The sequence below is a fragment of the Pelobates fuscus genome, chromosome 5, assembly GCF_036172605.1.
Source record: "Pelobates fuscus isolate aPelFus1 chromosome 5, aPelFus1.pri, whole genome shotgun sequence".
Classification (NCBI taxonomy): Eukaryota; Metazoa; Chordata; class Amphibia; order Anura; family Pelobatidae; genus Pelobates; species Pelobates fuscus.
In genome coordinates, this window is record NC_086321.1 from 29,619,783 (window position 1) to 29,645,977 (window position 26,195).

The following is a 26,195-nucleotide window of genomic DNA, read 5'->3' on the forward strand; positions in this document are numbered from 1 at the left end:
AGAGCCCTAAATCACTTTAGCTTTCTGAAAAGCTTTGTGTGAAGAGTGTCTTTTTTTCATTTTAGAAATAGTGCAGATTTCAAGAGAAATTTACACTTTTTTAATTGATTCTGGTTACACCCTCCCTGACTTTTCAAGCAGACAACAGGTCCTGTTACTTCCTGATTTGAATCCCGCCCACAGGGTTCGCCTCCAAATCCCACCCACAGGAATACACACACAGACAGAAACACACACACTGATACAAAAGGACACAGATACACACAGATACATACTAACAGACACATATACTGAAACAGACATACACGCATATAGGCATACATACTGACACACACATACTGAGACATACACACATATACAGACACACAGCCATACATAGTGACTGACAGACACATACTAACATACATACAGACACACATACATAAGGACATACAGACACATACATACATACATTCATACAGACACTGACATCCATACACACACAGACATACATTCATAATGACATACAGACATACATTCATACTGACATACATTGATACTGGCATTCATACATGCATACTGACAGACATGCATGCATATACTGACATCCATACACACATACATACATACATACATACATACATTCATAATGACATGCAGACATACATACAGACATACATTCATACTGACATACATACACACATACATACATTCATACTGATATACAGACATACATACACCCGGTTCCAAATTATTATGCAAATTATATTTTTCTCATTTACTTAAATAATTGATGTAAATAACAGTCAGCATAATTCTCATGTTATCAACTATTAAGAGTACAATTCAAATTGTATTGAACAAACCTCCTAATGATAACAGTATTTTTTTTTTAAACATAAAAAAACTTACAATGCACTGTTCCAAATTATTACGCACAGTAAGTTTCAAAACACTTTATAGGTTGTAAAAAACTGAAAAGTGTCATTTGTTGTGTTTGCAGCATATTTACTGAAATCAAAAGCTATTTCAATCAAACTTATAACAACCATTGAACTTGTGAGTTTTGGGACAGTTTCTGCTTGTATTTGTTTGCAAGATGTCAGAATAGCCTCCCTGAGCTGCTGTTTGGATGTAAACTGCCTCCCACCCTCGTAGATCTTTTGCTTGAGGATGCTCCAAAGGTTCTCAATAGGATTGAAATCAGGGGAGGACTTTATCTCCTTTTATCCCCATAGCAGCCATTGATGCAGAGGTATTCTTTGCAGCATGAGATGGTGCATTACGGAAAGCATAGTTCTTCCTTCTGTACCAGGGAAGAAAGTTGTCATTCAGAAACTCCACATACTTTGCAGAGGTCATCTTTACACCTTCGGGGACCCTAAAGGGGCCGACCAGCTCTCTTCCCATGATTCCGTCCCAAAACATGACTCCACCACCGCCTTGCTGACGTCGCAGCCTTGTTGGAACAGGGTGGCCGTCTAACAACCATCCACTACTCCATCCATCTGGACCATCCAGGGTTGCACGGCACTCATCAGTGAACAGGACTGTTTGAAAATTAGTCTTCATGTATGTTTCTGCCCAATGCAGCCGTTTCTGCTTGTGAGCATTGATTAGTGGTGGCCGAATAGATAGGTTTATGCACAGTTGCAAGACTCTGGAGGACTCTACACCTTGATGTCCGTGGGACTCCAGAGGCACCAGCAGCTTTAAATATCTGTTTGCTGCTATTTACTAGTATTTTAGCAGTTGCTTTCTTGATCCGATGCATGGATCTGGCAGAAATCTTCCTCATTGTGCATTTATCTGACGAACCCGTCTGTGCTCTGAATTAGCCACAAATCTCTTAATAGTGCGATGATCACGCTTACGTTTTCATGAAATATCTAATGTTTTCATACCTCGTCCAAGGCATTGAACTATTTCACTCTTTTCGGCAGCAGAGAGATCCTTTTTCTTCCCCATATTGCATGAAAATGGTGCTCTGCTTAATAATGTGGAACACCCTCCTTTAGTAGTTTTTCCTTAAATTGGGCTCACCTGGCAATCTAATTATCACAGGTGTCCGAGATTGTTTTCAGTGATCAAAAGAGCCCTGAGAAACAATGCCATCCATGAGTTAAACTGAAAAACAAAATATTTAATCTTTGTGACACTTAAATAGAATTTGGAGGAGCCTGGTTGCTCGCCTGCTCCCTTTAGACTATGGCCCGGCAGTTAAAACCATTTATTTTCCCTGCAGAATGGCGTATTCGTGCCTTTCTGCCGGGGTGTTCGGTAGATTCAATCTACCGAACAAAGTACCTATCGATGGACCACCTGGGAACTGGAGTGTGCCATCAATTGACCGCCCAGAAGCTGCGGTTAACCGCAGCTTAATTGACAACCGCTGGGTGGCGTTTGTTCGTTTGCCGAACACGTGGCAGCGGCCATTTTAACTCCCGAATGGCCAGCGGTGTTCAGCGCCCAAACTATGGAACTGAAAACGGACACTTTATTGTGCGAACACCGCTAAGCTGCCAGCCTCCTTACCTCTGCATTCGGTAGTGGAACCGACTGACTGTTCATTCAGTAGTTTAACCGTATGAACAGCATCACCCCAGATAGCCATGCCATGGAGCCCATTCGTATAACGAAAGACTATGGGAAAGACTTTGGCTCCATGGCAATTGAACTGTATGTATGTGATCTGAGCGCCATTCGGTAATAATGTGCGCTCAGATCTAAGCTATCTGGGGATATGTAGAATGTGTATGTTTTATGTAATAAATGTAACCGTATGTAATTTTATGTTTTTTTACTGAAAATGTGTGTAATTGAGTTTTGCCTCTGTCCTTGGAGATAATTAGATTACTTCCCAATTATCTCCAGGACAGAGAGGAGGGATTGTGATGCATTGTGGGATTGTTGAAATGTGTAAGTCTGTGATAGGTCCTTTTACCCTTTGTGTCCCAGTCTTCCATCTGGTCCCCTAGGGGAGTGTCCACCAGGTGGGAGATCTGCATAAAAGCCGGGCAGGTGGCCCCAGTAAACCAGATTCTGCTTGACCCTCAAAAAGAAGTGTCGTCTCGTTATTGGGGGAATTGGATTGTATGCTGATTGCCAGTGTAAAACTGGTCGTATGGTCTTTCCTGTTCAGCTGTTTCCAGTGTTCGTGTGTTTCCTGTTCGGGAGTTGGAGGATTCATGTAGTTTGCAGTTCGGGAGATTGGTGCTTGCAGTAGCTGCCTGTGCATTGGAAAGGGGAATATCGCCTAAACGGTTTTTAACCTCTTGTGTGCAAAACGGTCCGTTACATATACATACATACAGACATACATTCATGCATTCTGACATACACGCATACATACAGACATACACACACACAGACATACATTCATAATGGCATACAGACATACATTGATACTAGCATACATACATACATACATGCATACTGACATACATTCATGCATACTGACATACATGGATACATACAGACATACATTCATAATGACATAGACATACATTGATACTGGAATACATACATAGTGACAGACATACAGACTTATATACATACTGACAGACATACATACATTCATACAGACAGACATGCATACTGACATACATGCATACAGACACTGACATCCATACACACATCCATACATACATTCATAATGTCATGCAGACATACATACTGACAGACAGACATACATGCATGTATACAGACATACACTGACATCCATACACACATACAACATTGATACTGACATACAGATATACATTGATACTGACATATATACATACATACTGACAGACGTACATGCATGCTTTCAGACACACACACACACACACAGCTCATTTTTCAGCCACCCCCCTGTTCTTACCTTTTCTTTGCAGGAGGGTGACTGGGGCTGATGGGAGTTGGCGCTGCTCTCCCTCTTCATTGGCCTCCACGCTGGCTCTCCTCCCGCGCGGAGTGAGCTGGGAGGAAGTGACCGGGCCCCTGAAGATATAGGGCCCATCAGGTGGCCCTAATTGCGTGGGCCACCCGATGGGCCCCATCAGCGTGTGGGCCCCGGTGCAACTGCACTGGCGGCAATTCCGCCGCTACACGTGGGGCAGGGCAGCCGGGCCCCCCAGGACCGCAGGGCCCGTGACAACCTTTATGGTTGTCACCCCCTGATGGCGGCTGTGACGGTAGTAGTTTGTATCACCGTCCCATATTCCCTTTTTCCCCATTAAAGGAAATTCCCAATAATCCACAGGAATAAATATCGCTGGTATCGCCAAATAATCCACACATGAGCCAAAGCTTAATGCTGGAACAAGACTGATTTACTGGAAGCAACAGGCATTCAATTTAAACAGTAACAGACTCCTCCTCTGGGCCAGGCTAGATAATTGAGTTTCAGCAACATACTAAACTAAATTATCCGCTGGCCAGAAACATTAAAAGTACTTTCCATAACACATACAATTATAACATTTACATCCCTGGGTAGCTGAGGATACTGGGAGTCACATATCCAAATCTCACGAAATTCCGTTCGGTAATTTCCGTGTCGCATCGTGTGGAAGTTTGGCTCGCCATGTGGTGGTATCCGCTTTACAGTTCCATGAAATCAGTAGCAAGAGCCGGTCTCCGTTCGCGCTTAATTACACGAAAACTACCATACGAACGTTGCAGTTGGTTATATAGAAATGCTCCCCTTGTTCGGTAGATTCCACCTGTTATGCCAGTTTGATTCATGAAGTGGAAAGTAGTCAGCCAGGACTTCCATGGTGTTCGCGGAATTGCCATGCCGAAAACAGTTCCAGGCAATTTATGCGTAAGTCCCGCTGACCACATTCGTGAGATTTAAGATGCCACCTAGGAGCGGTTTTCTCAACGTTCTTAGTTCTGATTGCTACCCAGGGGGGTCTCTGTTCGGTAGACGAATACATTGCTTAACATACATAAAAGAAACGAACTTATTACACAAATTTACACTGCAGGGAGAAGGCATAACCGAAGGCACACAGGTAAATACATAAAAATCCTTTACAGCGGCCCTGGGCAGCAATCGCCCAGAACACCTGCCTTGCAAAGAGTTCTCATTGAGCTGCATTATGAAGTCTAGGCAGGGTCAGAAGGGGGTGGTTTGCAGAGGCAGCAGACAAGCTGTTTTTAGATGTAACTCCAATGAAATGAAATGCATGCAAGTTTCCATTCAGGGTGTACCTGCTAAACATTGATTTTTATTTATTTTGTATTTGGACAGTAGAGTGTCCCTTTAAACTTAATTATAATAAATGTGATTAAAATAAAATACTAAAATAAACACATATAGAATAGGTTAAGTATGTTTATTCTTTTTTGTTTTGAAGGCATTACAAGACTGACAGCAGAAGCCGTTTCCATTGTTATTGACAAGCTTCCTTCAATAATTGCATGTCTGCCATCCCCGATAAAGTATTTCTATTCATTCTCCAAGGGAAAAATATCTGAACAGTATGCAACAGTAAAGGAGATGGGAGTACTACTATGGAACCTAGTGGCTATTATCTGTGAAATACTTGAAGACGGTAACACCGTAGAGCATATGACCCACTCCACTCTCTCTAGGTGGAGTAAGGAGAGGCTGGCTGCCACTTGTCATTGTTTGGAAAGGACAATAGGAAAAATCACAAGTGATCCCAATAACATATCACAAAGAGTCCTGAAAAACATTGAGAAACAACGACCAGCATGGATTAAACAGCAGTTGCAAAGAGCTAGAATTCTGAGCATGGAATGGTAAGCGCAATTGTATGTTTCTGTTAATTGTACCAAACTAATGCAGTATATATATCGACTAAATGGTGCGCAAAACACAAATCGGAGCAGCTGCTGAGGAGTCGGACTCAGTACGTATAACCCATACTTCCCTACTCGACCTCAATTTTTGTTTTGGAAATAAAGCATTATTAAGGCGATTAAGGCGACTGGCTTTTTTTCTCTGATGTGGATAAGCATGTTGTGAGTAGGATGTAACCTACGGAATTGATCCTCCCTGAGCCTGATTTTTAGGTTTATATACTACAAGGGACAATACTGGTTTATAAGTATTTATTTATATAAATGTGTCCTGTGCCCATTCTTTTTATTATGAAGTCACAAAACTTGTTTATGGTTGCTGTATATTAAGCACTTTGATTTTTAGCACACAATTTGATTTTCAAACAATTTTATAATATTTTGTGTTTTGAGCACCATGTAGTCGTTCGTTCTTCTTAGTTTCAAGCACTTCAAGTTTGTGCGCACATTTTGAAGAACCTTTTAAAAAAAAACACTGCGCACAAAGCACATTAAGTAATGCAATAGATATGGATTACCACGCCACATATCTGTTTATAGGAAAAGGTAAACAAACAAAACAAAGCAAAAACACATGAAACTAAACTTGGCAATTGTGGAGAACTGCAACTTCCATGATGCTTTACTGTTCTAAATGCTGGCAAGGCATTGTGGCTGTTGTAGTTCTACAATGGGTACCTGTGTGAGTTTATGGTCTTGATTCTGTTAGCAGAGATAATTTGGCCTCCTCTAATAGAATAGCAATTATTTCATAAGGCTCTGTGATGAAACACAAATAAGTAAATAAGTAAGCGTTGGATGTTCTGCTATCTTGTAATGTAGGCCAAAGTAATAAATAAATAAATAAAAATGGAAATGTATGCAAATGCCAAATCATTTGCTGCTTGAAATTTGCCATACTTACTAGGTAAATCCTCAGATAAGTTGCTAAAAGAGACAACACAAACTCCCCATTAAGGTCTTCTTTCCTCCTGTGTCATCTAACTGGAGTTTCTAGCCATCCCTGTTAGTGCTGTGTGTTAGTACAGCAGAGTTACATTCCAACCCACCGCATTGATTCATAGAACCCTTTGGAGCCATGGGGTTCTGAGCAAACAACCCCCTTCTCCCTCAGACTGTGGGCTGGGCTGGGGTGAAGTATTTACATTGCAAGACTACGACCTTTCCCTATCCACCATCCAGCTGAATGTTGGGTAACCGTCATTTTGTGAGCCAGGAGGGTCTTGTTGACCCAATATTTCAACCATTTATTAAATATTATTGTGGTTTCCTTCTTAATGTAATTACCTTCACTTCCCCAAGTCATATTAAAAACCTGCATAATGAAAAATGTATTTCGGTTCTTTTTAACATTTCCAGTGATATATCTCTGTACATGGTGAATTTCAGAAGATTGGTGCTGTATATATTAATAAGAACAAGAAATAGATTCTGGTATTGTTATCGTAATATATTTTCATTTGCAGATCTCAGTAGAACATTTTGACATGTAGGAGACTGGAAGCTCCTTCAGGAAACTGAGGCCTTGATCATGCAGCAACTTGTATGTTAGCATGTCAATCTTGAAGTGTATGTATTGCCTCATACACAGCCAATGCAGAGCTTGGAGTACTGGAATTTATGTGGCACAAGTGTGGATTATTTTCTAATAACTTTGCTGCCGCATTAAATACTAAATGTAGGCATTGTAATTCTCTGCTGGAAACACTTAGAGGCGATGCCAGTATTCCATTTATGATGATAGTCTTACTAGCGTGAGCTAGGTACTGGTAGATAAATCATCGGTAGATCAACTCCAGGATTTTGCACTTTTTCAACTTTTCTTTAGTTAGGCAGTTTGAGATAATACAGCACAACATATGTAACATAGTGCAATAAATCATAACAGTATCTTTACAATGTTTTGGAAAAGAAAAGAGCATAATGCAACATAGGTATGGAGCCAGAAGAAGTAATGTCTAATTAAAGCCTGGATCATTAAGAACGATATTAAGAAAGTGTCTAAGGGTGAGTTGTGGAATGGCTCCATTAGATGAAAGTACCCCTAACTCAACTGGGCAATGGAAAAGGGAGGTAGTTAAGTAATGTCCTGTGGGAGCATATCCCTAAAGGGCCACTGTATAATTCAAACCTTAATGGAGAGATACAAACAAGTGCCCAGTAAAAATTGAAAATAGACAAACATCAGTAAGACATATGAATCCTCTCCTGTCCCTGGAACAAATTTAACAACTCTCCCTACATCCCAGGAGTGAGTAGGACCCACAGAAGCTGGATGAATGTTTGTGATCCCCAGAGTTGAAATAAAGATAGCTGTTTCTGAAGGTGCAGTAATCTTATAACTCTTCCCATCTTTATATAGAGGGAGGGTCAAGTAAGGTTGTTGTAGAAGGTGACTGGCTGAGACTTAAATAAATATGGGGGCTATCTTTATAGCACAGATGTGAAACAATTTTCATCTGAATAAGATTGTCAGCACACTACTAGGTTCTTAGAAACTATGGAAGGTGCCAATGAGGTTTTGTTTATAAGATAGGCCTCATCAAATAGGTAGTTGACTTGTTTGGGAGGGAAGATGGAGGCACGTAGGTGTTGTAGGAAATTAGGAAGTTTCTCAGGCCCCACATTTTCTGAAATGTCCCTGATTTCTATGTTTTTCTGTCATCCCCTTTCATCAATTAAAGCAACATTGTGTTGCAGAGTGTCACAGTTACTAATTTTATAACTCAAGTGCAAATTTTGTAATTTTTTTTTTTATTATTTTTTTTAAATTTATTTTAGAAAGGAGGGTGGGGGAGTACATTGTGTGGAGGGCTGTGTGTGTGTGTGGGGGGGATGTGTGTGTGACGGCTATACGTGTGTGGGAGGAGGTAGTGTGTGGTTGTGTGTGAAGGGTGCATAGGGTCTATACTGTGTGTAGGTGGGTGAGATGTGATAATGTACCTTAATGTCTCCCCCTCCCTTCTTCTTACCTTTTACCAGGAATGGGGGGCATAATGCTGCAAGCCCTGGTGGTCTAGTTTTGGCATGTTCACTTTAGCCTGACTCTCCTGTCCTCCAGCAGGAACACAGAGCCTCCCGGGCCCTTCCCTCCCTCTGCTGGAAATAAGTGCCAGAGGGCCGGTGAGGGAGATATTTGATCTCCTCACCAGCCCAAGATGGCTTACAGCAAGGCTGGCTCTGCTTGGGCCGGCAGGGGAGATCCTTTCATCTCCCCTGCTGGCCCATCCAGAGCCAGCATAGAGGCTCAGTGGGCATTTTCTGCACAACCCACCACCGCCCACCTGAAATCCCAAACCTGGTTGGTTTGGTAGGGACCAGGTTGACTACCCCTTCACCAATCAATCTGCCCTTCAGCTATTATCATTAGATTTATTTGTCACCATTCAAAGGCAGAACATTTACATGGCATTGAAATACATACTAATATTCCTGGAATAATTCTGCTTCTATTACTCCATATGAATCAGATGTTCTCTTACAAATTGAACAAATACGAATAGTCAAATACACTCTGTGGCTAAGGCTACAAAAAAACCTAAATGGCAGGAAATCAAGCAGTGAGACTGCAAGGGCCTGATCTATGCTCTATAACTGCTTCACTGGGCTAAAGTTGTTTTGGTGCCTATAGTGTCCATTAACCACAGCTCTGAGAATACCAATATCTGTTACCCATGTCAGGTGGGGCAGTATAAATTACCCAAGTCCTCTTGATTTTAAGCATATGTGTGCAAAATGTAATCACCTGCTTTTCCAATGACTCAGTAACACTGCGCAGTGTCTTGGTAACCATTTTATTAATCAATTATAATAATCAGCAAAGATTCACAGTCACCGCACACTAATGGATCAAAATATGACTCTAACTTGCATTAAATTAGGAGAAAAACACCCGCAGACGAGTAAATGGCAGCTGTACCCACGGCTTGTCTTCTAAACTGACTGAAAACATTACTATTCATTACAATAACCTTCACATCAAAGTAACAGCCAATCTATAAACAGTTGGCTTATATTGTAAGGAACAACACGCCAACCAAAAACAAGTAAGGAAAATGCCCGTCTTTGCAAAGTAATTTGTGGCGTTGAAGATTATTGTTTTTCATCGTGGTGACCCTGACTTGGCTGGCTGGGTGCATATACAGATTAAGATGAATGCAGTTATTCTTTGGCTGAGGTCTGCCTTTTTCAGGGCACATTCTCCCTAATGACATGATTGATAGGCTGTCCCATATCCGGAGAGGAACTCATTAATCATAGCACTGACTGAATCCAATCATCTGCTTCACCTGCAAAGTGATGGACAGAAAAGGATACAATTTGGGTGATACACTTCTTTGTCAGAGGGCCCGCAACTTTTTCAATGTCATCCTCTCAAAAAAAAATAAAAACATTTTTTAAAAAGCATAAAGCAAGTGTAGCTTGTACCTGCAATAAAAAGAAACCTTATATTGTCTTGTTAATTCCACAGAAAAGCTTGCATGTATATGACTTCTATTTATAGAGGACATTACCTAATGAAGTAGGTTTTTCTTTTTCCGAAGGGCACAGTAATGGCACACATATCTTTCAGCTATTAAAGGGTTACTCCAACACTTTAACAGACTTTCCTTTTTTAGGTTTAAAATGGTGTATAGGGCATTGCTAATAGGTGTCCCCACCTTGAAACTTAAAAATAGAGAGTCTAAACTCGTAATCCAGCACCAGGGAAAGCTCCCGGTGCCCATCTCCCTCCTACGTCAGCAAGGGCCTCGCACAATCAAATCACAGGTTTCTTGTAGAGAGGGCTGTGATTGGACATTTTGAATGGCTCACTCTGCACTCTGATGGAGGGATTTTTGGAAGGATGGATTTTGAATTAAATAAAAATAAAGAAAGAATACATGTACTGAAGGGAGGGAGGGGACATGGTCTACTCCTGGCTAGATCCTTCACGTAAGGGATGTGCAGCGTTTCACACAAACAGTTTCACAAACAAAATTGTGAATACATCCACAGACCCTTTGCACCATACCACTACATTAAGCCACACACCAAGTATTGGTACATATCATACTGGTATCATAAATGCAGCATATTATTGCATCTTCCATTTATGCAAGGTTGTTCACTAACTTCAAAGTGAATTTCACATCATTCTCCAGGTTGGCTACTCTGGCCTTAAGTCTGAAATTCACTTTGAATTCTTACTTTTAGTAACCCAGTGAATAGCTTTCATGTATATTTAAAAATTTTTTATCAGGTTCAACCTTTCTTACAACCCTGTTTCTGCTGTTAACTACAGTTCTGCATTTAACTGCAGTTCGTCGTCGGTACCGACTTGAGTGGGCAAATGCTCACATTCGATGGCGTCTGGCACTTTGGAGAGGTGTTCTCTTCACAGATGAATCCCAGTTTTCAATGTACAGGGCAGATGGCAGACAGCGTGTATGGCATCGTGTGGGTGAGCGGTTTGCGGATGTAAACATTGTGGATCGAGTGGCCCATGGTGGCGGCGGGATTATGGTATGGGCAGGCGTATTTTATGGACAATGAACACAGATGCATTTTATTGATGGCATTTTGAATGCACAGAGCTACTGTGATAAGATCCTGAGGCCCATTGTTGTGTTATTCAGCCACGACCATCACCTCATGTTGCAGCATGATAATGTACAGCCCCATGTTGCAAGGATCTCTACACAATTCCTGGAAGCTAAAAACATCCCAGTTCTTGCATGGACATGTCACCCATTGAGTATGTTTGGGATGTTCTGGGTTCTACCAATATCCAGCAACTTCACACATCCATTGAAGAGGAGTGGACCAATATTCCACAGGCCACAATCAACAACCTGATCAACTCTATGTGAAGAAGATGTGTTGCACTGCGTGAGGCAAATAGTGGTCACATCAGATAGTGACTGGTTTTTGGACCCCCCGACCACCCAAATACAGTAAAACTGCACATTTTAGAGTGGCCTTTTATTGTGGCCAGCCTAAGGCACACCTGTGCAATAATCATGATGTCTTATCAGCATCTTGATATGCCACACCTGTGAGGTGGATGGATTATCTCGGCAAAGGAGAAGTGCTCAATAACACAGATTTAGACAGATTTGTGAACAATATTTGAGAGAAATAGGCCTTTTGTGTACATAGAAAAGTCTTAGAACTTTGAGTTCAGCTCATGAAAAGTGGGGGCAAAAACAAAAGTGTTCGTTTATAGTTTTGTTCAGTGTACTTAATATTGGAGAACCAATTGTTGACTGCAAGCTTAACAGCTTCCAATCCATTTTGAAGGCAACCTTTGATTTTGACAGCACTAGTTAATTGGTCATCAGAGTGCAAGTGATATGGAAATTTCACTTCCAAATTATTTATCAAAAGCAGTACAAACATGATAGGCTGGGGGTTTACCCAATCGATCCCGATCAGGTTTTGGATGAATAATATGGAAGTAAAACTTCCTTGTACCATAAGCACTACATTGGGCAGTAGTGATTAGTGTCTCTTTAGATCAGTGTTTTCCAAACCGGTCCTTAAGACACACCTACCAGTCCAGGATTTAGGGATTACCCAGTTGTCTAAGGTGTTGTTTGAACGAAAAACAAACACATTGAAACAACTGGGTAACCCCTAAATCCTGGAGTGGTAGGCATGCATTGAGGACTGGCTTGGAAATCACTGCTTTAGATGGCATTAGCAACCTTGTATATTGCTACACATTGTGCTAGCTTCCTAAATACAACACATTTTATATGTTTCTCTTACTGAGTAATAGAACATGACAATATATGTTTGAGAAAAATGTAAGTGATTTCCTATGGTGCATTAAAAGGGAAATTAGGGGGGTTGGGGGGAGCGAGGTTGGGTCCTTTTTGATGCCATCAATTAACACATTGTTTGATAATGTCAGCATATCTTGCTTAGTTAAAGAGAAAAAATCAAGCCCTTTAAATTAATGTAAGAGCACAATCTTTCTGGGTATTGAATTCAACATCTTTGCTTTTTCCTGCAAGATACCCTTGCACTGATTTAAGTGAAATCTCCTTTACTCAAGGTGAATGTAAATAACCTCTTGTTTTGCACTGTTCTGTTAATAAACAGGGCACTAGAGGTCAGTTTATATTGGTACTCAATATTTGTATAATTAAAACAAGGATCTGCTCTTGCGGTATTGTATTTTACCAAATTCACTTTTGAGGGTGACACCTTGAGTTGGATCTAGGATTTTTAAATGCACCTGTTAAAGAAAGCATTTCCTGTGATTAAATGATAATCAAGGGATTAACCCCTTAAGGACACATGACATGTGTGACATGTCATGATTTCCTTTTATTCCAGAAGTTTGGTCCGTAAGGGGTTAAATTATAAACGCTAAGCCTTTTGCCCACTTCTAATAGCAAAATACATCCAACTTGTCTTGGCAAGGGTGTCGTCATGTACAAAGTGAGTAAATGTGTCAAGCAAATATCCCTGTACATGTAACATGTGATATTGCATCTGTATGCTAACAGTGTGTGTCCTAGTATGATGTCAGTCGGAAAATTAAACTAGCTTGGGGTTGAAGTCAATGTCTGCTGCGTTTTATGTTACCTTGTTCTGTTCCCTTAGGCGCACGAACACAGAGTGTATAATAACGTATTATCAAAACCAGCAGCATTCTCTAATAGCTTTTTAAACTATTGCCCGATAACTTAGCTGGGTGCAGTACGTTTTATAAACAGTGCATATCAAGGGCAAAACACCTTTCCACACAAAATCACGGGCAGCATTGAATGGATTTAACCTGTGAGTTCTATAATAGCTACCCTTGTGACACTAATTTCCTTTTTCAGATACGGCCAGACAAGTATTCATATGCATACAAAAGAGGGGAAGCTGTTTGTAGAAATATGCTATTAGTCTAGTGATAGAAACACAAATTATTAGCTTTTAAGATGTTTCCAAATATTGGCCTAAGCAAGTTAGTTTTTCTTTTCTTGTAATGATAGTCATTTTCCCACTGCTCTTAACAGGTATGTTCTGCGATGCTCTCAGGGTCGAGAAAAAACAAATCAGATTTAGAATTTTAAGAAATATGTTGATTTTAGATATTGCCAGGGTATCAGCCTCATGAGACTGTACTGTTAACCCATTCAGTCCACAATACATTGAAAAGTACCGTAGGACAGTGTAAGGAGATCAAGTAATATTGCCGCCTGTTTGGTTTATAAATAACACAGGTATCCTTTTTTGTAATCTTTTCTTAGCTTCTCCGCGATGCAGGTAGACGGTTCAGTATTGAAAAACCACGGCAGCAGGTTTGAATTGACTGAGCAGAAAATAAACTTGATGGCCCTGAATATGTGCCACAAACCAGGTGGCTGCGAATACCTGAGGCAAATTTATCACATCATCCAGCTCAATGAGGTAGGGAAAGAGCCTTTTTGCCGAGCAATTAGGTGTGTATTGGGTTGATGCAAAGTACGCTGGCAGCTAAGCGCTTGCTGTGGAGGTTGTGGACCTAGTTTTTTCTTTTTTTCATGCCAGTAGCAAATTCAGCACTGCCCTGTAATCCAATCTATTCAGTTTGTCTGTTAGGCATTTGTCTAGGAAATGTTATTTTGTAAAATGCAGGACTTATTTATTTACTTTGCAACTTGATGCTTATTCAGAAATGAGGTATTATTGTATCTAATCTCACATATGAATTGCTTGGATTGGAGCAAAGAGGAGTCTGGGTATCCATTTTTTTTTCTGTACGATGCTCTGATTTTCTGCCAATTCAGCACGCATGCAGCACTTGTATATAAGATATTGTTTTTATGCTAATATTTTTTTTTTACTGGGCGCAGTGGAATAAAATGTAATCTTTTGTAAAGGAAAGAGCCTCTGCTTTCTACGAATCCATTTTTTGTATGAAAAAACAGCTGATAAATGTTCAGACTACTTTATTCACCTGCCAGCCATGTCATTGTCTATTAGGGTTTTGCCTAATTACTATTTTAAGACTTTAATTTTTACAGTTTGCCACACACTAGTGTACAGAAATGTAAATGTGAGATTTTTCAAAATATAACCTTTTAAAGTGGCTCTGTCATGGCCGAATCCCATTTTGTTTTTTTTAATCCCCCTCCCGACTCCACTACATCTAATTGTCCCCCTAGGTACCCAAAATGCCCCTAAGCCCCCCATCTTACCTATTTTTGCATCTTTATTTTGTGCTTTGACCTGTGTCCTGGGCGCCACCATCTTTGTGTGGGTAGATGAAGTCCCTGTGGGACACGTCATCTGCCCACACTAGATAGCGCTCTGAAATTCCCGTGCATGCCCAGTTAAACACACTACTGACACTACGGTTTCTACAAAAGGGTTTACATGGCATGATTAAAACGACAGGACCACAGCAACTAGATCACTTCATTAAGATTAAGTGGTCTAGGTGAATTTAGTGGTCCTTTTAGATAACACAATAATACTAGTCGTTATGTACGTTTCAAAGGAACACTATAGCATTAAGAAAACAAATTTGTAAACGCAATAGTCTCTGTGTCCCTAGTTATTTTTAGCTCCCTGTGTGCAATGTAAAAATGTCTTTTGTTAAATTTTCTCCAGCGTCGGGTTTTCCTCCCGTACATGCATGGGCAGAGCTCACTGCAATCCGCCAATGATTCTCATGTTGTAGAGAATTATAGAATGCAATAATTCTCTGACAAGCCATGACAGCACTGCGCATACGTGCCTGATGTTACGCTATGTCTGGGTATAAGAGCCAGGAAGTAACAGTCCCAGCTCTCCTGTCCAGAGGCATGGCTTGAAACCACACTTTCAATCATTTTAAATACCAAACTAAAACATTTAGGCACTTACTAGGGAGGTCTACTATAGGCATTATAACAACTTCAATCTGATAACGTTGTTATACTGAGCACTGTGTTCCTGTAACTTGGGGGGTTATTCTATTCACTTCAAATTGTAGTTAATTAAAAACTAAACTCTTCAATTTAGCTAATTTGGAAAAATTCTTCAATTCAGTTATAGTCACTACTTTGCTATGTTAGCTTTTGCTTTTTGGCTTACAGTTCACTAGAACTTCCTGTTGGATCAAGGTGAATACCTTGTAATGAGGGTCATTTCATTTTTGACTGCAATGGCAAGTTTATATATGCACAAGTTAGTGACTCATAAATGCCTGCAATGACCATTTCATGTACGTGACAATTGTTTATGTGTATTATTTTTGGGAAGTGGTTATAGTCTGTGTAACAAGATGTCAGACCTTGAAGACAGAGGATAGATTCACCCTGAGAGAGATGGAAATAGTGAATTGGAGAGAAAGAGGTAGATCTGATGAATGATGCTGAGGATGTAGTGCATCTCTGCTAGACAGAGGTCCATAGAATAAGATCACATCCTATGATTTATGAGGAGAGGTTCCTGATTGGTGGAGCGTCTTCTTGGTATGGGCTGAGCTCTCTGATTCGTGCATGTTGATTAGCAGCAACAGGAGCTATAAAAGTGAGTTTATTTTGTGTTATTTATTATTTTTTTTACTGCATATATTTAATGTATTATTTACATAATGGGATTTTGGATTCACTTTCATTTCATACTTTGTATCTAGTACATGTTATCTAATCTAAATATTTGATGCAAAATAACTTTTAAATAATATATTTCTAAGAATGTATTTTCTCCATTTTTGCTCATATGATGCTTACTCTGTATATAATAATCTTTCCTTTGATACAGGGTTTACATGATAATGTTTATCTTTTCTTTTGTTTTTCCCTGTGCAATTGTAAATATCAAGACAAGAAGTAAATCACCTTGACCTTCATAACATAAATATTGAAAGCATCTCTTTATAATAGGAGAAACATGTGCTTAAAGCTTAACGTCCTGTGATAAGATGTATGCCTTTTCTATATTCATATAAAAATGTGTTTTCCCCTTAGGAGAGGCTGAATGAGATATTGTCTGTCCAGGATTCTGACAGAGACTCAGAGCAATCAGGAGCCTTCCAAATGACTTGGACCAGCGCAGAACAAATGCTGCCACCCTTTAACCCGCTGCACATGTTCCCTCTCCCCAATGAACTTCTATCTCAGGTAACAGAAGGAAAGGGAATTCGATAGCACTATAGTTAGTGTTATTGTCACTTTACACACAATCGCACACCTGCTTATTCGTTTCTTATTAGTTTCATGTATTTCTTACAATATATTATTGTATTTCTGTTCAATAAATCTGTATATCACCTGTCCAGATCACAAGAACACTCTAACAGGGCTGTTTACTAAAGTGATTAATGCTGGGAATTCAAAGTGAATTGTACATTTAAAGGAACATTGATCCTTCGACAATTTGTTTTCAAACCAGCAAGCAGACCCTTTTAAACAAATGTACAATCCACAATAAAGCAAGAAAAACTTAAAAAAGTATGTAGTAAACATTTATAACTTAGTCAGATTGCATTATTGATTATGCCTCTAAACTAGGGGAGTTTCTTCAGTCTCCTTCCGCCAACCCCTCATACCTTCCAATCTTAGTTTCAGACTAGTCCACTAATGACAGACACTGGGCATCAATGTGCAGCAGCAGGAGAGAAACACACTTACTCTCTCTGACATTCCAATTTACAAACACCTGCTCAGGCACACACTCATAAAGATTCATTCAGACACTCTCATATGCAGCTATGATCTCTGACTTACTATTACACAGACTCTCAGACATATTCTGAGACACAGACTCTATCTGACACTCTCATATTCAGCTATGATCTCTGACTTACTATTACACAGACTCTCAGACATATTCTGAGACACAGACTCTATGACACTCTCATATGCAGCTATGAGCTCTGACTTACTATTACACAGACTCTCAGACATATTCTGACACACCGACTCTATCTGACACCCTCATATGCAGCTATGATCTCTGACTTACTATTACACAGACTCTCAGACATATTCTGACACACCGACTCTATCTGACACTCTTGTATGCAGCTATGAGCTCTGACTTACTATTACACAGACTCTCAGACATATTCTGAGACACAGACTCTATCTGACACCCTCATATGCAGCTATGATCTCTGACTTACTATTACACAGACTCTCAGACATATTCTGACACACCGACTCTATCTGACACTCTTGTATGCAGCTATGAGCTCTGACTTACTATTACACAGACTCTCAGACATATTCTGAGACACAGACTCTATCTGACACCCTCATATGCAGCTATGAGCTCTGACTTACTATTACACATACTCGACAAATAGAAAATAAGGTAAGTAAACCTTTACCACTTAGCGCCTAAAGAAATTGGCGCCACTGGTATAGGGAAACCTACCCAGTACCTAATGGAGACTCCAAGGGTCTCCAGGGGCCTAACCCCAAATTGTATATAGAAAAAAGATTGAAACATACAGAAAGAATCAGCCGCAAGAAGCGGGTGTATCTAGCTGCATAGATCTGGAAAGAATGAAGTAGTCTCACAAAAAGGTATAAATAAATGAAGTAATAGTAATCAGAAAATGTGGAAATCTCCTTATGATAATAGAACTACAAAATAGATAGACAAATTATATCCAGTATCCCTGGTATGAGATATGAGTATGTATAAACCAAATAGAACAACAAAAAGTGAGCTTTAATATATCCTGCTCAAATGTGTTCTCTAATATATAGAGTAACTCAATCTGCCAAGGGAGAAAGTACAGGGATATAATCCCAAAGAATTACCACTAGAAAAATCCTCTAAGCAATAGTATAGGAAAACTACAAAGGGGATCCCAAACCAAGTATGTAATATGGGCTAATGTAGTAGTATCCACAATGTATATATGTACAACTAATGAGAGGATATAGATATCGTGGAGCTTAGAATGCCTACGGCATATCTATTAAACAGAGCAAGAAAAGTGAAAGTAAATATGTAGAGAGAAAATAGCAGGAAGTTGCTTAACAGACTATGTAACAGTCGAAATGGCAATAAAGTATACAATGCCCTTGCTTACATATACTTCACAAGCTCAGTAGTGGTAGGACAAAAAATAATAGTAGGTCTATCTAGTTAGACATAAAGTAAGTGCCAACAAACCATAATAGTGCCATATAGTGAAATATGTGGGCAAATAAGTGATGTCCGAAGAAACGGACAGTGAAAATGCCTGACGCGCGTTTCAGTGCTCTTATAAGCACCTTCGTCAGAGGCAAATCCGAACATGCTTGATGTGAGCTTAAAATACCCACTTCAAAGGGTCTCTTACCCAATAGAAGTCCTCCACATAGTAGGGGGCGTGACCGACCGTTTTCCGCGCTGGAACAGACTAATTGACTCTATCGGAGGAAGTGGGATGGACATAGCTTCTCTATTATAATAAGCTCCTCCCACTTTCCTCCGTGGATGGAAACACTGCATTTTCACATATTGCATGTTGGAAGAAATCCGAAAGGGGACATGGGTATATCATATGTCTATTAAAGTTCTATAGATACATGTACATCCAGTAAACCACCAAATCTTCGAAATTAATATATATTCATCAACAGGTAGTGGTTATATGTCCATGTAAGGTGTTAAGGCAAATACCATACACCGCAATAAATTATGATGTGTTGAGTTAAAATACAGATGTATTGATATGAAATCAATAATACAAATCATATCCCCATATAGCTAGATGAATAATACAAACAGATGTATATCAGGGATCCAAAAGGATCTAAAATGTATCATACAGTAAAACACATCTGTAAGGTTGATTATATACACTAAGTGCATGGTAACTAATATTCCAATAAATTGATCAGTGGATAATGACTATATATCAGTACTTTGTCCTTAACAAGTTACCAATAGACAATACAGGAATAAGAATATATTGTGATATTATAGGTCCAGGTATAAGAGCTTGGATATCAAATGAATGATTAAATGTAAGGTAGAGTCCCTATAATGTAGAGGGGTATTAAGTTCTAAATATTCTCAATGAGCAGGAGCAAACAAAAAAATAAATAAAAAGAGACAGAAGTAAGTAGAAACCACATGAATTAAAGAAAATATTATACATAGAAATAATGTGAGAAACCACTATTATGTAAATAGTAGTGGATCATGTAGTATAGTAGGTATTTTAAGCCGGTATTTTTAGTCAGAGATAAAGGGCGTAAATGAAAACCTCGCATTAAGGCCCATAGGGGAGAGAGTTTTTTATCTGTATATCCAAATGCTCTCTCTTTGTAGAAGTTTTTTATCGAGATCTCCTCCCCTCGGGCCAAGTGTAACTTTTTCAATTTCACAAAAACTTATGTTTTCAGCGGAACCTCCATGATGGAGTTTTAGATGTTTTGAAATGGGTGTATCTATTAGTCTCCTAGGGTTAACAGATGTAATATGTTCTCGGATCCTCTGTTTAAATGCACGAATCGTCTTTCCTACGTACATTTTTTTTGCATGAGCAGGTTAATAGATACACTAAACCTGTGGTTTGACAATTAAAGAACGTCTTAATGTCCAACTTGTGTGTATTTGTAGAGTCCAAGATCTTCTTGGATGGACGTAATATTAATTTACATGATTTGCATCTACCGCATTGGTATGTTCCAAATACTGACGATTTTAGCCAGGTGGGCTTGGTAGATGGAGAGCTTAAATGGCTTGGAACGAGCATATCTTTGATGTTTCTACCTTGTCTTGCTGTAACTGATGCATACGGGATGATAACTTTCCGTAGGTGGTGATCTTGTTGAAGAAGTGGGCAGGATCTGTTGAGAATTTTAAGTGTTGGATGCCATCCTGCATCGAAATTCCCTATACACCTAATCAGTTGTATGTTGTCACTTCCATGTTTCTCCAAAAGGAGAGTTTTCCTATCCGTCATCAGAGCCCGCTGGTATGCATTTTTTAAGCATCTGTTGGGGTAGCCTTTCATTTTAAACTGTTCCTTAAGAGTCTTTGCCTTAGTCTTAAAATCTTCGACTGTAGAGCAGTTCCGGCGCAAACGTAAATATTGGCCCACTGGTATCCCTCTTTTGAGGGGAAGTGGGTGGTGGCTCTCCCATTTTAAGAGATTATTGGTGGAGGTTGGTTTCTTAAAGAGTGTAGTATTCACCTTTCCTTGATCAGTTATCATAATGGAGATATCCAGGAAGTTGATGGCCCTGCCACCCATTTCATAAGTAAATTTTAAATTGATATCGTTGAGATTTAGAGTACAAATTCTCTGAAAAATTCGATAGTGCCAGTCCACACAATTACTATATCGTCGATATAGCGCTTCCAAATCTGGACATATTGGGTATATTCCATCAGGGAGGTACCAAATACTATGTTCTTCTCCCACCACCCAAGGTGGAGGTTGGCATATGAGGGGGCACAAGCCGTCCCCATAGCTGTCCCTCTCACCTGGTGGTAGTATTTCCCCTGAAACATAAAATAATTGTGCGTCAGGATATATTTCATAAGATCTTGAACGAATAGATTGTGTCGCTTTGAGGTTGTAAAGTTATTATCAAGGTGTGCCTTTAGATGGGTCAGTCCTGTGTCGTGTGGAATGGAACTATACAATCCTTCCACATCCAAGCTACACAAGATTGCATTTTCAGGAAGATTAATGCCATCTAATAGTTTCAGAGTGTGTTTAGTGTCTCTAAGGTATGATGGTAACTCTACAACAATTTTACGTATGATCTGGTCAACATACAAACTCACATTCTGTGTTAAATTCGAGTTACCAGAGACAATAGGTCTTCCACTCATTATTGTCTGTTGTTTGTGTACTTTAGGTAGCGAGTAGAAGGTTGCAACCAGGGGCGGACTGACAACTTATAGGGCCCTCGGTCAATAGGAGATTAAGGGCCCCCCTCCCGGTGCAAGGTCTTTGTGCAGCTGTCATACAGATATGTGCGCGCTACCCAGCATGGCTGTGTGAGTCATGGCGTCCCCCAAACAGGGCCAGATTTTAATAAAACATTGTTTTTGAGTGGAGTACCCCTTAATAGCTTGCCTTACGCTCCCCTCCCCCCCCCCCATTAAAATAAAGACATAAAGCAAATTTAATTAAACACTTCCTCTGTGTTTGTTGGTGACATCACAAATAGCATCCCCAACAGCATCCAACCAAAAACAGTGTTTTAATAAAACATTGTTTTTGAGTGGAGTACCCCTTAATAGCTTGCCTTACGCTCCCCTCCCCATCCCCCCCCCCATTAAAATAAAGACATGAAGCAAATTTAATTAAACACTTCCTCTGTGTTTGTTGGTGACATCACAAGCAGCATCCCCCACATGTTCAACCATACAAGCAGCCTCCAAACACATGTGTTTGGAGGCTACTTGTGTGGGATGCTGCTTGTGTTCCTGTATGTCAACATGTTGAATTAGAATTAATTGTTTGACTTGTTTTACCTATTGTACTGCGCTGCAGAATATGTTGGTGCTATATAAGTAATTGTAATAATTGCGTTTGTATGTATAAGGAGGCTGTATGCAGTATTGCCATGTTGGGGATGCCTCTTGTGATGTGTGTGTGTGTGTGTGTGTATAAGGAGGCTGTATGCAGTATTGCCATGCTGAGGATGCCTGTTGTGATGTTTGTGTAGGGAGGCTGCATGTGGTATTGAATGTGTGGGAATGCTGTTTGTGGGATTACGTGCATACAGTGAGGTTCCTTGTGGGTTTGTGTGTGTGTATGGAGCTGTTTGCAGTGTCGTATGTTAGTGGAGAGGGCTGGTTGTGTTGCAGAGAGTGTGTGGATAGGGGCTGTTGTGTGTGTGTGTGGGATAGGGGTTTAGTAGGCAGCTGGCGGATACTGGGACTGTAGTGTATGTTTGTATGATACTAGAGGCTCTACTGTGTGGGGGAGATACAGAGGCTGCAGTATGTGTGTGGATAGTTACTGCAGTGCATGAAGGGGGATATTGGGCTATAGTAGGTGCAGGGGGCATACGGACGGTGGGGGGATAGCGGATGCAGTGGGAGCAGTGAGGGATAGGGGCTGTAGTGAGTGCAGGGAGGGATAGGGATGAGTGATGAGGACTGTAGTGGGTGCAGGAAGGCATAGGGGTGAGGTGGGTACAGGGAGAGAGAGAGGCTGAGGAGTGTACAAGAAGGCAAAGAGGCTGTGGTGGGTACAGGGGCATAGAGGCTCAGATGGATAAAGAGGGCAGAGGGGCTGTGAAAGGGGGCTCAGATGGATAAAGGGGCATAGTGACTGGGATGGGTGAAGGGGGCACAGGTGGTGTTATGGGTGAAGGGGGCACAGGGCCTGGGATGGATAAAGGGGGCACAGGGGCTGGGATGGATAAAGGGGGCACAGGGGCTGGGATGGGTGAAGGGGGCACAGGGGCTGGGATGGGTGAAGGGGGTACAGGGGCTGGGATGGGTAAAGGGGCACAGGGGCTGGGATGGGTGAAGGGGTATAGGGGCTGGGATAGAAAAAGGGGGGCACAGGGCCTGGGATGGGTGAAGGGGTACAGGGGCTGGGATAGGTAAAGGGAGCACAGGTACTGGGCTGGGTGAAGGGGCACAGGTACTGGGCTGGGTGAAGGGGCACATGTAATGGGATGGGTGAAGCGGCACAGGTACTGGGATGTATGAAGGGGGGCACTGGAGCTGAGATGGGTGAAGGGGCACTGAGATGGGTGAAGGGGCACTGGGGCTGGGATGGGTGAAAGGGGCACAGGGGCTGGGTGAAAGGGGCACAGGGGCTGGGTGAAAGGGGCACAGGGACTGGGATGGGTAAAGGGAGCACAAGGGCTGGTATGGATGAAGGGGGGCACAGGTGCTGGGCTGGGTGGGGGTGGCACTGGGGCTGGGATGGCTAAAGGGGCACATGGACTGGGAAGGGTAAAGGGGGCACAGGGGCTGGGATGGGTGAAAGGGGGCACAGGGTCTGGGATGGGTGAAAGGGGGCAAAGGGCCTGGGGTGGGTGAAGGGGGCACTAGGGTGGGTTAAGGGGGTACAGGTGCTGGGATGGGTGAAGGGGGCACAGGGCTGGGATAGGTGAAAGGGGGCACTGGGGCTGAGATGGGTGAAAGAGGGCACTGGGGCTGAGATGGGTGAAGGGGCACAGGGGCTGGGATGGGTGAAGGTGGCACAGGGCCTGGGATGGGTGAAGGGGGGCACAGGGCTTGGGTGAAGGGGGGCACTGGGGCTGGGATGGGTGAAGGGGGGGAATGGGGCTGGGATGGGTGAAGTGGGGCACTGGGGCTGGGATGGGTGAAGGGGGGCACGGGGCTGGGATGGGTGAAAGGGGGCACAGGGGCTGGGTGAAAGGGGCACAGGGACTGGGATGGGTAAAGGGAGCACAAGGGCTGGTATGGATGAAGGGGGGCACAGGTGCTGGGCTGGGTGGGGGTGGCACTGGGGCTGGGATGGCTAAAGGGGCACATGGACTGGGAAGGGTAAAGGGGGCACAGGGGCTGGGATGGGTGAAAGGGGCACAGGGGCTGGGATGGGTGAAAGGGGGCACAGGGTCTGGGATGGGTGAAAGGGGGCACAGGGCCTGGGGTGGGTGAAGGGGGCACTAGGGTGGGTTAAGGGGGTACAGGTGCTGGGATGGGTGAAGGGGGCACAGGGCTGGGATAGGTGAAAGGGGGCACTGGGGCTGAGATGGGTGAAAGAGGGCACTGGGGCTGAGATGGGTGAAGGGGCACATGAGCTGGGATGGGTGAAGGTGGCACAGGGCCTGGGATGGGTGAAGGGGGGCACAGGGCCTGGGTGAAGGGGGGCACTGGGGCTGGGATGGGTGAAGGGGGGCACTGGGGCTGCGATGGGTGAAGTGGGGCACTGGGGCTGGGATGGGTGAAGGGGGGCACGGGGCTGGGATGGGTGAAAGGGGGCACTGGGGCTGAGATGGGTGAAAGGGGGCACTGGGGTGGGTGAAAGGGGGCACAGGGGCTGGGGTGGGTGAAGGGGGCACAGGGGCTGGGGTGGGTGAAGGGGGGCACAGGGCCTGGGTGAAGGGGGGCACTGGGGATGGGATGGGTGAAGGGGGCACTGGGGCTGAGATGGGTGAAAGGGGGCACTGGGGCTGAGATGGGTGAAGGGGGCACAGGGCTGAGATGGGTGAAGGGGGCACAGGGCTGGGATGGGTGAAGGGGGCACAGGGCTGGGATGGGTGAAGGGGGGCACAGCTATGATCTCTGACTTACTATTACACAGACTCTCAGACATATTCTGACACACAGACTCTATCTGACACTCTCATATGCAGCTATGATCTCTGACTTACTATTACACAGACTCTCAGACATATTCTGAGACACAGACTCTATCTGACACTCTCATATTCAGCTATGATCTCTGACTTACTATTACACAGACTCTCAGACATATTCTGACACACAGACTCTATCTGACACTCTCATATTCAGCTATGATCTCTGACTTACTATTACACAGACTCTCAGACATATTCTGAGACACAGACTCTATCTGACACTCTCATATGCAGCTATGATCTCTGACATACTATTACACAGACTCTCAGACATATTCTGAGACACAGACTCTATCTGACACTCTCATATTCAGCTATGATCTCTGACTTACTATTACACAGACTCAGACGTATTCTGAGACACAGACTCTATCTGACACTCTCATATGCAGCTATGATCTCTGACTTACTATTACACAGACTCTCAGACGTATTCTGAGACACCGACTCTATCCTACACTCTCAGACACTCATGTACTTTGAGGTACATTCACACCCACATACAGTCATGCACACGCTCACAGATGTTCCAAGAGGGGCACTCAAACTCACACAGTGACACAATAATCAGAATAAAATACTGAGCATCTATTACAGTTGTTTTGATGGGACTTATCCCTACCATCTCTGACATCCACAAAGACTTGTTTGTGTGTGAAAAGTGCCTTGAAGACGTAAATCTGGCCTTTGTTTAGTAGCTAGCAGTAAGAGAGTGTGCATCATGCCTCCCTTCATTGGCTACTGCAAGAAAGGATACCCTGTCTGCAGTTTAAATGTCCTCATATCCTGGCACTCAGCCCTATTAAAACATGTGAGGAGCATGAGGAAGCATGCTATGGTGGTCTGTGCCAAGTGGTCTGTGCCATTAAAACCACAGGAACGAATACTTGATATCTCCATAGGAAAATGTCACTAATCCCTCTGAAAAATCTTTTGTGGGCACCAATGGCTTTTTTTTTTATGGAGTGTGCAAACAATCGACCCAAAGGAAATACATATTAATCCTCCCTGAAAGATGTATATTTTTGTATTTGTACGTTTGTGCTTTCATAATAAGGTCCCAGAATTCAGGACAAGCTTATTAAAGATTTCTATTCCAAGGATTCCATGATCATGTAAAAGATGATTGCTGATCAATGGGGTGCCCAATGGAATCACATAAAAATAAATATAAATAGCCATGTATTAAAG

At 42.1% G+C, this 26,195-nt stretch overlaps 1 protein-coding gene across 1 annotated transcript in view; it reads left to right on the plus strand.

The window, feature by feature from the left end:
• Positions 1 to 26,195, plus strand: part of KIAA0825 (KIAA0825 ortholog) — a 391,566-nt gene that overhangs the window by 160,391 nt on the left and 204,980 nt on the right. The window contains exons 16-18 of the mRNA XM_063453688.1: positions 5,328 to 5,736; positions 14,031 to 14,190; positions 16,719 to 16,871. Coding sequence (XP_063309758.1) covers positions 5,328 to 5,736; positions 14,031 to 14,190; positions 16,719 to 16,871 — 722 coding nt within the window. The remainder of the gene's footprint in view (positions 1 to 5,327; positions 5,737 to 14,030; positions 14,191 to 16,718; positions 16,872 to 26,195) is intronic.